This window comes from Narcine bancroftii, chromosome 3 (assembly GCF_036971445.1).
Source record: "Narcine bancroftii isolate sNarBan1 chromosome 3, sNarBan1.hap1, whole genome shotgun sequence".
Taxonomy (NCBI): domain Eukaryota; kingdom Metazoa; phylum Chordata; class Chondrichthyes; order Torpediniformes; family Narcinidae; genus Narcine; species Narcine bancroftii.
This window is the reverse complement of record NC_091471.1, coordinates 286,974,015-286,988,265: the sequence shown is the minus strand read 5'-3', so window position 1 is coordinate 286,988,265 and position 14,251 is coordinate 286,974,015. Positions and strand designations below refer to the sequence as shown.

At 47.5% G+C, this 14,251-nt stretch overlaps 1 protein-coding gene across 8 annotated transcripts in view; it reads left to right on the top strand.

Annotated features, from left to right (window-relative positions):
* The window catches only part of LOC138758907 (paralemmin-1-like), a 178,872-nt gene that overhangs the window by 149,770 nt on the left and 14,851 nt on the right, over positions 1-14,251 (top strand). For all 8 annotated transcript variants that reach the window (XM_069928493.1, XM_069928492.1, XM_069928494.1 and 5 more), the window contains 2 exons: positions 13,364-13,454; positions 14,026-14,047. In XM_069928493.1, the coding sequence (XP_069784594.1) occupies positions 13,364-13,454; positions 14,026-14,047 (113 nt within the window). The remainder of the gene's footprint in view (positions 1-13,363; positions 13,455-14,025; positions 14,048-14,251) is intronic.

The window sequence follows — 14,251 nt, the reverse complement described above, 5'->3', positions numbered from 1 at the left end:
TATTTTTTAAAATGATTCCAGCTCCAGACTGAAGATGTAGACAGAACCAATGTTTTTAATGGCTTTGAGGAAGGGCTGAACCTGTTCCTGCTCAGAGAAAGGTCACCTCATAAAAGACTCAGCTGCCTCGCAGCAGTCAGCTTGTCCTGTCGAAAGGCAGGAGAGGGGCTTTTTAAATTAATTAATTAAATTTAAGTCTAATTCATTTTTTTGTTTATTTAATTTTAATTTAATTTAAAGGCAAAGCACCGTAACAGGCCCTTCTGGCCCACAAGCCCACAATGTCCAGACACAGCCATGTGACCTATCACCTTGCAAATCCCAATTAGCCTTGACTTTGATTGTATTTTGTCCCCTCGTACAGGAGGGCATCTGGTTCAGGAACTGGGCTTGGGTGCACAAAATCAGTGAACCAGTGTGGACTCGAAAGGCCAACATGGCCTGTTTCCGCTCCGTACATGGTTATATGGTTATATGGGTGATGCAGTGGCCAATAGGTCTTTGTGACCTGTGCCACATGGTCCAGGCGACCTTACTCAACCCCTCTGGTTATTTCAGCTCAGGAAGGAAGGTTCCCTGCAATGCGAAGAAGCCTTAGGCTATGGAGTAATCTTTTAAATCAGGGCTAAGGATTATGTGCATCAGAGAGGAGGTTAAGGCCAGTGGTTAGTGAGGCCAATAGGTCCTGAAGCACAATTTCAGGTGCAGTTGGAGACTGAAGTGGGAATTTGCGGTGTGTGTAGATGGGGGACAGATGAGATGATACTCTCTCAGGCAGATATTTATCAGACCCAACAGCACTAATTTTAGGACAAGAACCAGTTTCCTCTGTGGTGTCCTGGACAGTGGAGCCTCTGGAGTTGGTGTCACCCGGCCCGGTAACTCATGGTCTCGTGTGTGTGTGTGTGTGTGTGTGTGTGTGTGTGTGTGTGTGTGTGTGTGTGTGTGTGTGTGTGTGTGTGTGTGTGTGTGTGTGTGTGTGTGTGTGTGTGTGTGTCCCCAACCATGGGCTGATTGTACCGAGTGTAGAAGAAACAGGTGTGTGTTCCTTGTATGTCCAGCGGGGCGGTGGCGTTGAGGAGGGGCGGGGTGGGGGGGGGGGGAGCTCTGACCGGAGCTCATCGGAAAGTTCAAAAAGTAAATGAGCATCGAGTTTTAGCCTTGTAGGTATATTGATATGTGTAAGCTGGGCTCACGAAAAATGTTTTTGTTGCTGTAACTAACTGCAGGGATATTTTTATAAAAATGAATACATTTCTGCTGAATCACTGCACAAAAATTTTATAGAGTCATTTAGGTGTCACTGTTTCTGAAAATGTCACCCAGCGCAGTCCAGACCACCCCCCACCCCCCCCCCCCCCCCCCGCAGAGGTGCAAGTGATCCTCAACCATATCGTGCCTGAGCTAACAGCACCAACACAGGTTAATTTAGCATTTAACTCATTTCTGTTTACTCAAAAGGTGCTGACCAGAGGCACCATAATCTGTCACAGGAGCATTTACACTATACAGACCCTTCCCCGACTATATAGGGCTTTCTGGATCTTCAATGAGCTGATTGGCTACTGTAAATTGGGTTTCCTCCCCACTGTGGGTGATTGGAGAATTGGAGAGGGGAGGGGGGTTGTGGAGGAAGGGTTGATGGACGTGGGGGCACACTAGGGAACCAAGTGGGAGAATGGGTTGAGAGCTGGCAGCGACTCCACTGTGGTCCCCTACATCACAAGTAGGACAAATAAAAATTAGGACTGCAAGGGGGTCAGCTCCCAATCTCCTCCGCCCAACCTGCTCCCAATACTCTGCTATAATAAAGGTGCACACGCAGGCTTGTGCACTACTTCCATTTCATCCTTTTCTCTGTGAGGGGAAGGCCAGGTCACACAAGATCCAGCTGGACGGTGAAATTGATTCACGGTCTCCACGTTTCTGCCCTCGTTCTAACGCCTCTTCGCCTTGGAGTCCAGTCCAGTTCATTCCCTCCGACTCCCCAATCAGCATGAATATCAGAAAACATCGCGGCTGCAGGAAATCTGAAACGGAAATGGGAAACACTCAGCCGGCCGGTCAGGCGGTGTCTGTGGAGCCCAAAGCAGAGCTCACGTTTCAGACCCATCAGAAATGTAGAAGGGAAATATATAAAGGTGATTTGAAGTTCCAGAGAGAGTGGCAGGAGGACTGGACATCCTAGCAACACAACATAGTCATAGACCTTTCCTTTGTCCTATCCATCCCTCCTGCCACCACCTCTACAGTTTAAAACTATCTTTTCTCTCTCTCTCTCTCTCTCTCTCTCTCTCTCTCTCTCTCTCTCTCTCTCTCTCTCAATCTCTCTCCTGGTTCTGATGAATGGTCTTTAACCTGAAACTTCAACTCTCTCTTCCCACAGGTGGTTCTTGACCTGCTGAGTATTTCCAGTATTTTCTGTGTGTTTTTCACATACCAGAGAATGTATTTATCTCTCTGAGAAATTCCTGCTACCCTAACTCACACAAGCCTCTGTAACCCGTCAAGGGACAACAGAACTCAATCTTTCAACAGTCTGTGCCTCTCCTGTCGAGGGAGCACTCCCTGAATATTGCACCAGAGTCTCTGCTTTGATTTCTCCCCCCCACCCCACCCCGTTCCTGGGACAGAACTGCGAACAAAAACCAGCGCGTCCCTTGAGGTGAGTACCCAAGGAATTGCTGACGCAACAGTTTGAAGATGTCTGCAGCCAAATCCCTGGTCAGAAGGAGCCAGTTACCACAGCTGCTGTCAGCACGACGCCTGAGAACAAGCTGCACACCTGACTGTTCGAGAGGGAGGAGAAAATATATATTTTTTTTGGAGATGCAGCACGGCCCTTCCCGCCCACGAGCCCATCCCACCCAAATACACCAATTAACCTACAAACCCCCATTCGTGGTTTTGTTGGAGGGTGGGAGGAAACCGGCAGACCTGGAGAAAACCCACGCAGACACAGGGAGAGCGTACAAACTCCTTTCAGACAGCGCCAGAATCAAACCTGGGCCACTGGGCATTTGCGCCAGCCACGTCGCTCATTCTCGAGGATGCTACCAGGACTGGGCGGCCTGAGATATAAAGAGAGACGGGATAAGCCGGGTCCATTTTTCCTGGAGCATTAGGGCTGAGGGGTGGCCTTACAGTGAGGTATGAGGAGTTGAATAGTCACCAGGGTCAAGGAGCCTAAAACTACAAGGCATCGGTTTAACGTGAGAGGGGAACGATTTAAAAGGGGGCATGAGAGAGGAAACTTTCATGCAGACCCTCTGTGGAACGAGCAGCCAGAGGAAGAGGTGGAGGTTGGGTCAATAGTAATGTTTGCAGGTACATGGGGTAGGAAAGATATGGGTCAATCGCAGGCGATTGGGACGAGCTCAGATAAGGTCTGCTCAAAATAGCTGAGTTGGGCTGCGTAAGTCGGTGACTCCATAGATCTACGCTTGTTGAAGCTATGAGCAAGGTCGCCCCTCTGGCATTCACTCACTCAATTACTCAAGAGTAATTACTCTTTGCAATCAAAGTGCACTTATAGAAATCATTTGGAATGGAGTGATTGGCTGTAAACCAATGATTTGAATCTTCTGTTGTTTGAGGGGTTTTTTTTTTCATCCTTTTTACATGTCCTTGCCCAGATTTTTATTTTATTAAAAGTTTGACCTTGAACCTTGATGTCAGATTGCAGTCACTGCCAGCAGATTTGATACAAATACTAGAACTGTGCTCCCACACCTCCAAACAGGCTGAAATTTTACTTACTCCAAAATGGACGATTTTGGGCATGATTCCGACTGCCACGAGGAGATTCGTCTCTACGTTTTCCAGTGGGATTTTAATTCTCCCCATCACCTACTCTGATGTAAAATGCCCCAAGAGACATCAACGGTGATGCAAGGTGCAAGATTAATCTTTAACGAGGCTTCCAACCTCACTATCCTGAAGCACGACACTTCTTATTTCTCAGGCTCTACTCAGTTAAAAAGGCAAGTCCGCAGATGCTGGGGTCGAGTGCAAACTCAGCAGGTCACACAGCCTCCAGAGGAAGGTTTTACTCATTTTGTTTCCTCTGAAATCAATGCTCAAACCAAGAGGGTCAACACTCAAACAGAATTCTTTGTGCTCACTGAGATCCTACATGCTCAGATCTATCTGTGTGCCAGAGTCCAGGATCATGATCACTCTGACCTTCTGGCCTCCAGACAGTTTTGGGCTGCATGAGGTAGGTCCTCCAAACTCAGTGCTCATCAAACTTTCCTTCGGCCTGCAGGATCAGGCAGAGTGGGCATGGAGACCTGCTGACGCTGGAATCTTCCCTACGGTGCGGGCTTTGAGTCACTACACTGGCCATCTCCGCTGTCTCCTCCCTTCGAGCAAAGGCCTCCCTGCATCGACCTATCTCCGCCACATCAGTTTTCCACCCCCTTCCCATGGATGCAGCATCCATCCATTCTGTTGCAAAACTCCCCCGGGAGCTGGAAGCTTCATGGTGGCCAGGAAAATGAACACTGATGCTCAAATACACCTCTGTAAACCTTGACAGAAGTCACTTGAAGCCATGATGCCAGTGCAACCAACAATTTGGGAGACCACTGGAATGTTGGCCTTCACTATAAGGTCTGAGTCAAGGAGTAAAGACCTCGAAGATCTTGGTGATGACTGTGTGCAGTTTTGGTCTCTTTACCTACAAAAAAAATGTGCTTGTCATAGAACATAGAACATTATAGTACAGTAGAGTTCCTTCAGCCCTTCATGTGGTGCTGGCCTATATTATTCCTACCAACCCTCGTAACCCTCTATTTTTCTTTCATCCATGATTCTTTTAAATGCCCCTTTAAGGCTTTCATAAACATCCTATCAACCTGTCATCAGGAAATGCAGTAAAGATAGATGAGACTGGCCCCAGAGATGGCAGCTTTGTTCCATAAGGAGAGATTTGAGCGGGGCTGGAACAATATTCTCCAGATGAGTGGTTCACAACCTTTTCTCACCCACTGACCACCTTAAATATTCTTTTATTTACTGTGGACTACCTGTAACAAACTCACAGACCACAGGTTCAGAAATACTGTACAAGGGCTTGGAAGACTGAGAGGGGCTTTCTTTGAGACATACGATCCTTACAGGGATGTGCTGGATGGATGCAGGAGGGATGTTCCCTTAAGCTCAGAAATAAATTTTTTGTTGTCATAGACATAAATACAAATCCTCCAAAGTTCTTACTTGCTGCAACAACAGCGGCAAGGCAGGAACAAGGATCATTAATATTCATAATTGCAGTTAGAGCAAAAAGTAATGTTTCAATAGTGCATACAGATCTTTTGGTGGACCAGAAGTAGTTTATGGTCAGGGTTAGGGTAGTATGGAAGGTTCAAGAGCCTGATAGCTGCTGGTTTAAAAAAAAGAGTTCTTGAACTTAAAAGTGTTGGTCTTCATATCTTCTGCTGGAAGGTAGCAGTGAGAAGAGGTGACCAGGGTGATAGAGGTCTTTTATGATGTTGCCTGCCATCTTGAGACAGCACTTCACTGGGTGTGTGAATGGGTGAGTGATGAGGTGGGTGACTGGGTAGGTCAATGAGTAGGTGAATGGATGGGTGACTAGATGGGTGACTGGGTAGGTCATTGAGTGGGTGACTAGGTCAATGACTGGGTGGGTGAATGGGTGGGTGACTAGGTCGGTGACTGGGTGGATGAATAGGTGGGTGATGAGGTGGGTGACTGGGTAGGTTAATGAGTGGGTGACTGGGTAGGTCAATGGGTGGGTGACTGGGTATGTCAATGAGTAGGTGAATGGATGGGTGACTAGATGGGTGACTGGGTAGGTCATTGAGTGGGTGACTAGGTCAGTGACTGTGTGGGTGAATGGGTGGGTGAATGGGTGGGTGACCAGGTTGATGACTGGGTGGATTAATGGGTGGGTGAATGGGTGGGTGACTAGGTCGGTGACTGGGTGGATGAATGGGTGGGGGATGAGGTGGGTGACTGTGTAGGTTAATGGGTGGGTGACTGGGTATGTCAATGAGTAGGTGAATGGATGGGTGACTGGGTAGGTCATTGAGTGGGTGACTAGGTCAGTGACTGTGTGGGTGAATGGGTGGGTGACTAGGTCGGTGACTGGGTGGATGAATGGGTGGGGGATGAGGTGGGTTACTGGGTAGGTTAATGGGTGGGTGACTGGGTAGGTCAATGGGCGGGTGACTAGGTCGGTGACTGGGTGGATGAATGGATGGGTGAATGGGTAGGTGATGAGATGAGTGACTTGGTAGGTGAATGGGTGGGTGACTGGGTGGGTGACTAGGTCGGTGACTGGGTGGATGAATGGGTGGGTGATGACTGGGTAGGTCAATGGGTGGGTGAATGGGTGGGTTACGCGGTGTGTGAGCCTCTGGCAGAAACAGTAGGTGCACTCTGTGGACATAATGGATGAGTCTAGCCTCTGCCAAGCCTCCATTTTGTTACCACGCCGTAGAGGTAACAAAATGACACTGAGTCCCCAGAGATAGAGAGCAGAGGCAGTGAAGTGTTTTAAATCAGCAGTAATCTGACTGTCCTCCTGGATTCAGGAGGTCCTTCCATTTACTGCACAATTGCATTCCTAGCCAGACTGATTTGATGGGTTGGGGGGGGGGGTGATGATAGGGGTACGTAGGGGGGATCGTATCAATTCCATACACTCTAACGTAGTAGTATAGTGGATAGCTCAACGCCATTACAAAGCAGCGACCTGGATTCAAATCTATTTCTATCTGTAAGGCATTTGTAGATTCTCACCGTAACCTGAGTGGGTTTCCTCTGGGGGCTCCAGTTTCCTCCCACATTCCAAAGACATACAGGGTTATTAGGTTAATTCATCACATGGGTGTATTTGGACAACGTGGGACGGAAGGGCCTGTTACCGCACTGCATCCCAAACAATAAAGAATAAAAAATGATTGGACCTCAACCAAGGATAAATCATGCCTGTGTTGATGCAGTCGGATTCCACTGCTTCAAGGAAAGACAAAAGATATTGATTCTCTTTTTATTTTTGAGGCGAATTGGCCAGTTTTTCAGCAGGAACCTTTCAGCTCAGCCAGTCCTGATGTCTGCCCAGCTCGTTCAGATGCTCAGCTCATCGAAGTCAGCAAGCAGTTAATGTACAAAGGCCTGGAATGTGGACGTACAAGGAGAAAGTCTACCGTTTCTATGGCAATTCTGAAGACTGCTTTGTACCATGCCCTATCATTGTGCGTGTGTTACATAACAGCACTTGGAATGATTTATAAATGTTCGACCAGCTACGTGGAGGCAGTTCAAGCTGATGGATCCTGGGTACAGTCAATGTCGTAGGGGAGAGGTCACATTCACAGAGGGTGGCTGTGGCTCTGACCACCCACACGAGGGTGCATATTTGTTGCACCCATTTCGTGATGGAAAACATTCTGAAAGCTTCCATCTCTTGCCGTTCCTGAAAATTTTAATAGCAGAGAGACTGAAGGCTCCCGCAAATTGTTTTTTAAAGTCACATGTTATGCAAATTATGATAGAGTAAATGCAATGGGTTTTATTAGGTGAGATACAAACCAAAGGACATGGGTTAAGGGGGAAATCAGAGAGGTTTAGGGGGAACTTATTCTTCCACACAGAGAGCAGTGGGAGTGTGGAATGAGCTGCCAACCGAAGTGGTGAACACCGACTCAATTTTAACATTTAAGAAAGGTTTGGACAAGTACATACATGATGGGGGGGTGGGGGGGTGGTGTGAAGGGATATGGAATGGGGGCAGGTCAATGGGATGAGGCGGAATAATAGTCCAGCACAAACTGGACTTGCTCCTGTGCTGTAAGATTCTATGGTTCTATGTCTTATGAATTTATCCCCGTTCCACAGAGTTTTTCACTCAGAATTGTTGAAGATTGACTCTTTCTGCGCTGGATTTGCAACTCTTTTTGTTCCACTGGAAACTCAACCAGGCATTTCCAGCTTAAACTCACTGACCGTCCTTGTCAATCACAGACTCATCCCCAGGGCAGCACTCCTATTGGAGCATGCCAGATGAATGGGAAGCATAAATTCGGAGAATGGGAGGAGGAAGTCCCTTTGAGGCAACTTGTCCTCCAACTCATTTCCTGTTCTCCCACTGTATGCTTCAGGAAAAGCAAGAGATGGAAGCTTTTGGAATGTTTTCCATCACAAAATGGGTGCAACAAATGTGTATGAGCTGCCCCTCGTGCGGGTGGTCAGAGCCTACCCTCTATGAATTTGACCTCCACTGTGACACTGCCTCTTCCACTGTACCCAGGGTCCTTCCTCTAAAAATCTATCCACCTCCATAAAAGATATATTGGGCAGCATGGTCAGCATGACGCTATTACAGTGCCAGTGACCTGGGTTCGAATCTGCCGCTGTCTGCAAGGAGTTTCTATGTTGTCCTTGTGTCTGCATGGGTTTCCTCCAGATGCTCCGCTTTCCAAAGTCGTAGGGGGTTAGTTGGAGACCACGTGTCGTTGGCCGGTTACCATGCTGCATCTCGATATTACATTTTTAAAAACTATTTAGCAGCTTGGTGTCTGTATTCCCCTGTAATGTATTCCATAGCATCACCAGCCTCTGAGTGGAAGAATTTTATCCTCATCTTATCATGTGAATTGAGGTTGTACTCCTCGTTCTGGATTCCCAGCCAGAGAAGCAATTTAGCCACATCCTGGGTTGGGTAATTAGAGACAGAGCAGGGATCTGATTGGAAGGGAAGGTGACCCATGGTGGCATAAAGGGTGACCTGATCCTTTCCTCCAATATCGAACAACCCCATGTCTGTTCTCACCTTCCGCTCTCCAATCTTAGGCTCTGACACTCCAATCTCAGCCACAACTCCTACACCTTCCCCATCACCTCAGCTAGACAACTTCCTGATCTCCATCACTTCCAGCATCCCTCCCTGCCATGTCCCTCCCAGCCTCGATCCCTGCCAAAGCCTCAGCCCTGCCTCTGACCATCCTCTCTCAGCCGATGAACCCGACTGGTCTCTTGCGATTCTGTCTACCTGATCCCAGCACTGACCTTCTCTCCCTACTCACCCACTGACCTCCCCCCCCACTTCCGGACTGTGAGACAATGCACAATAGCACCCCTCAGCCTTTGTGGTGACACCCTGTTTCTGCATCAGATACTTGTTGTGGACCTCCCCTCCCATCCCCCATCAACACTGTACAAAGGCTTGGTTCAGCTGCGATGATTTGTGTGGCATCAATAATGGAGTCTAGCAGCACAGACTCCATATCCACCATCAAGCACCGATTTACAGCGATCCTACATCATGCCCCAATGGAGCCTAGGAGGTTACAACAATCCCCGCTGCACCACCTACCAAAGGAATCCATCTCGGCCACCACTGGGGAGAGTTCAGAGATTCACCAAGATGTTGCCAGGACTCGGGGTGGGCTGAGATCGAGCATATTAGGGCATTATTCCTTGGAGTGCAGGAGGATAAGGGGCAATCTCATATCGATGTACAAAATCCGCGAGAGGTTGCACACAGAGTCCTTTGCCCAGAGCAGGGGAATCGGTAACTGGAGGACATGGGTATAAGGTGAGCGGGGAGAGATTTAACAGGAACCTGATGTATTGGGAAAGGTTGTGCTGTCATGTGACAGCACTGCCCTCTGTCAAGTCGAAGGACACACCAGCTGCCAATTAAGGTTTGGTTCCGCCTCATTCAGAACACCTGAGGGGCAACATTTTCTACACAGAGGGTGGCGGGTGTATGGAATGGAGGAGGTGGTTGAGGCAGGTAATACTGCAATGTTTTTAAAGATTTGGACAGATATATGGATAGGATTGATTCAGAGGGATACAGGCCAAGTACAGCAGGTGGGACTAGTGTGGGTGGGATATTTTGGTCTGCATTGACAGGTTGGGCCAAAGGGCCTGTTTCCACACTGTATGACTCTATGACTTACACTGAGCCTACAATGGTGTGAGTCATCACTCCCTGATCGTGGCAGCTTTCTGCTGCACTCTCCACCTCCCCATTGCCACCAAGATTGCGCTCCCAGATATTTCGCTGACTGCAATAATTTGAAACGTTACAGCGGGCGCTACACAAATCTAAATCCTCACTTTCAATTTGGAGCTTGTACAGTAGATCATTAGTAGCAGCAATAATGGCCAACACCCTCAGAAAGGTGTGGTTACCTCTTTCAACTCCCCCTAGAGCTGGCAAAGATTTCTGGGAAGGCCATTCTGGTTGGTACGGCTCCGGCAAAGAGTCCTCATGGAAACACCTGACTTGTTGAGGCAAGAGGCAGGCAGTTGTTTGGGGCGGCCAGATTTCGCTTCCACTTATGAAATGGCATTTGGAAAATGTAAATTAATTGAGGGGGCTGGCGCGGGCTGCCGCCATAGCACTCTTCCTCGGAAGTTACCGGAAATAAAACAAAAATAGGAGCAAGGGCTCCCAGCACGAGGCTTGTGTTCTGGAGACAAGATTTGGGCGAGGACTTATTTTATAAGCCCGCTCCCTGCGCAAAGTGGGATTTAGAGATGCTCGAGGGAAGTGTGAGAGCGGAAACTTGAGAAGGATTGAGCACGGGTCTCTGGAACCGTAAGGCAGTGGCTCCACCTTCTGCGCCACAGTCCAGCTGGGGAATAAATAGGGACAGCAGGAATCCAGTCCTTGGATAATGATCATTTTAGATTAGAGATACAGCATGGTAACAGGTCCTTCTGGCCCATGAGCCCACACTTTCCAAGTGCACCCAATTAACCTTTGGAACATGGGAGGAAACTGGAGCACCCGGAGGTAACCCACTTGGTCATGGGGAGAACGTCTACAGATAGCATTGGATTCGAACCCAGGTCATTGGTGCTGTAAAAGTGTTGTCCTCACCGCTATGTCAACCGTTCCGCCCTTGATAATGAATTGATTGTTATTCATATTATACAGTTTACGTATGCACTGAAAGTCTTACTTGCTGCAGCTAAACAGGTACTTACACATCCAAGAAAACGGGCCCTTCAGCCTAATTTGTCCATGCTAGGTTGTCTCCCCAAGTCAACCACATTTGCCTGAATTTGGCCCGTATCACTCTCAACAGTACAGTACCACCCGATGAAACAGGCTTTCTCCAGACCACGGGACACACACATAAACACAGCACATAATAATCACATAAAGATATAATATAAAGAGATATACATATTTTGGAAACATTTACTTGGTTACAGGAGACCGTTCATCAACCTCACAGTCTGCGGATGAAACTATTTCCCAGCCTAACGGTCCTGATTTTGATGCTCCTATACCTCTTTCATGATGGTAGTGGGTTAAAGATACTGTAACAAAGTAAATCATCCCAAAATATTTTAAAATAATTATTTTAAATCATATATCTTTATGTATGTATGTATGTGAATATGTGTACTGTGTGTATATGTGTGCACCGCGGTCTGGAGGGACGCTATTTCATCTGGTTGTATATGTACAGTCAGATGCTAATAAACATGAACTTGGATTGCCACAGGTGAAATGGTACACTTTCAGGATGATGTAAAAATACCGGTGGCATTACTTGAAGAGGGAGCTTGCCTTGGCCAGTATCATTCCCTCAACAATAAAGAAATAAGCGGGTTGTTAGGTTATGTGGAGGTAACATTTCTTACATTGTTGACCACAGGCATTGCAAATTGATGGATGTGCAAATTGCTATTTGAATGTTCTCATATAACCAGTGTGGGGCACGTAAACCTTGAGTTCCTCTAGCAGATGTTTTTTTATTAGCTCAGATCTCAGCATCTGGAGTGTCTTGTATCTCCTTCCATCCCAAGTAACTTGGGATGAATCTACTGATTTTGGGTTACCAATCCAACATTCTGGCTCAAATTTCTCATGATGCTTGAACTCCAACCAATTCTTTAATCCCCGCTCGACCAAGTTTCATAACTTTAGACGTACAGCACGGTAACCTGGTCCTTTCAGCCCATGACCCCGTGCCGCCCAGTTATGCCCAATTGACCTACAACCTCTGGTACATTTTTTTTGGAAAGGTGGGAGGAAACCAGAGCACCCGAAGGAATCCCATGCTGGCACGTGGAGAAGGTACAAACTCCTTACAGACAGCGCGGGATTCAAATCCCAGTCCCAGTCGCTACGCTAATGGTGCCGCCACCCCCCCCTCCAAGTTCCAGGTTGACTGAGGCAGGGAGGAACTAATTACACAGGAGGAGAAAACCTTAGCAGTCCTGCATTGCTGAAACAATTTTCCCACTCCCCCCAACCTCCGGTCTCCAATATCACAATCTCCAGTATCCCTAATGATGTCTATGTCGAGATATTTGTCCCTTAAGGGAGGAAGGAAGCTCTGGATGAATCGCATCATGTTTCATCTGTCTGTAATTAACGCTTTGGGAAAACAGATGATTTTGTAACATCAGATGGGAGAATTACCCCTTTTTTTCCTTTGGCAGAGAGGGGGGGGGTCTTCCTTTATTTCTCTCCCTTTCCGATTTTTCTTTTAAGGGTCAGCAGGTGTATAATTTTTGTCTTCATATTGTGATAACGTGTTGGTTCTTCCTTCTTTGTACGTCAGCACGTAGTTAGCTCGATTCTGAAAATTTATTGTCTATATCTGTGATGTTTCGTTGATTTTCTTTTGTTGATTGAAATTTTTTTAAAAAGCAGAAGAAAACATTGGACGGAAGCGCTGGAGGAAACTCAGCAAGGCCCGCAGCATCTGTGGAAGGCAATGGGCCGTCTTCGTTTCAGGCCTGAGCCCTTCCCATTCCCCGATGAAGGGCTCAGGGCCAAAAACGTCAACGGCCTATTGCCTTCCACGAAGGCTACGTGACCCGCTGAGTTTCCTCCGGCGCTTCCGTCCATTGTTCCCATTCTCCAACCTCTGGAGACTCCCTGTTTGACCTGAACCGCTTAAGCTGCCTCAAAATGTTCCACAGTGTCTGAAGTGCATTGGAAGTCTCAACACTCTACGTGCGAGACACAGCAACCAATACACATCGTGAGCTCCAGCTGGTGAATGAAATATTTCATCGTGGAGGGGTGAGCGTTGCCTTGCCATAGATGATGGCAGCACTTACGCTGCAAACTCGCTCTTTTGTTCAGAAGCGAGTTGTTCGTTTTATTGTGCATTGCTTTGAAAGTGTGGAGGTAAAGAAACGTGAACTGAGCCAGATGTCGGGGGCATGAAGATGTTACAAGATAACCTTATTAGTGAGGACAGATGTCTTTGTGTCCGTAATTCATCAAACCAGCCAAGAAGGTAACTCACCATGACAAGGCCCCTGTTATGTGCCAGGATCTTAATTGTTTTGCTTCTGGGATATTGATGTACATTATTCTGTCTGTTACTAAATGCAGTCTCGACTTTTCCAGGCTTGAAAAGGAGCTCGAATCACTTGAAAATGGGGACGTTGCTATCTCGAAAGAAAACAGCGTTGAGGAGAAGCTGAAGGACAAGGAGAAGGTGAGTGCAGCGACGAAGGCGGAGCAGCGAGAGGGTGCCTCTGTCACTGTGCATTGCTCTTCAGTCATCAGTGACATCGTTCAGTGCTTTGAAGGAGTATGGCCCTTTTAGATTAAGGATCTCATTGAAGTAGAGGGTTATGGGTAGTGGGCAGGGAGAAATTAGATGGTTGTGAGTACGTCGGAACAGCATCATGGGCAGAAGGATGCGTGCTGTCCAACCAGTCAACTCTTAACATACAGACAACCAGAGCAAGAGCTCAAAGTTACAATGAGAGAGCTTAGTTCATACATAGCGAGGACAGCACGTGGGGCTCATTCAAGAGCTTAACGGCTGCGGGAAAGAAAATGTCTTCAAGCCTGTTGCTACGTGATTTCACTCTCCTCAGCCTTCCCCCTGATGGGAAGAGGGAGAAGATTCCAGGGTGGGATGGGTCTACTGTATGTTGGGTGCCTTTCCTAGTCAGTGGGAGATGCAGGCGAAATCTCTCACTGCATGCTGCATGACTCGATGACTCTGTCATTTAATCTTGAATGAACAGTGATGCCCTTCTGTTTTATTTCCATAACAGGTGTCTCCAAGTAAAGGAACTGGTGAGTATTTCAATCAGAATGAACTGCAGTAATCTCTGGGGAAGGTGCAAATCACCTCCTCTGGATCACTCTGTGCAACAGAACTGGAGTGTGTCCCGATGTGGGTCAATTATAACTATTACTGCTGGGTGAGACGATGGGAATAGATTGAAGGGGAGAGGGGAAGATTTTAAAGGGGATCTGATGGGCACCTTTCTCAACCAG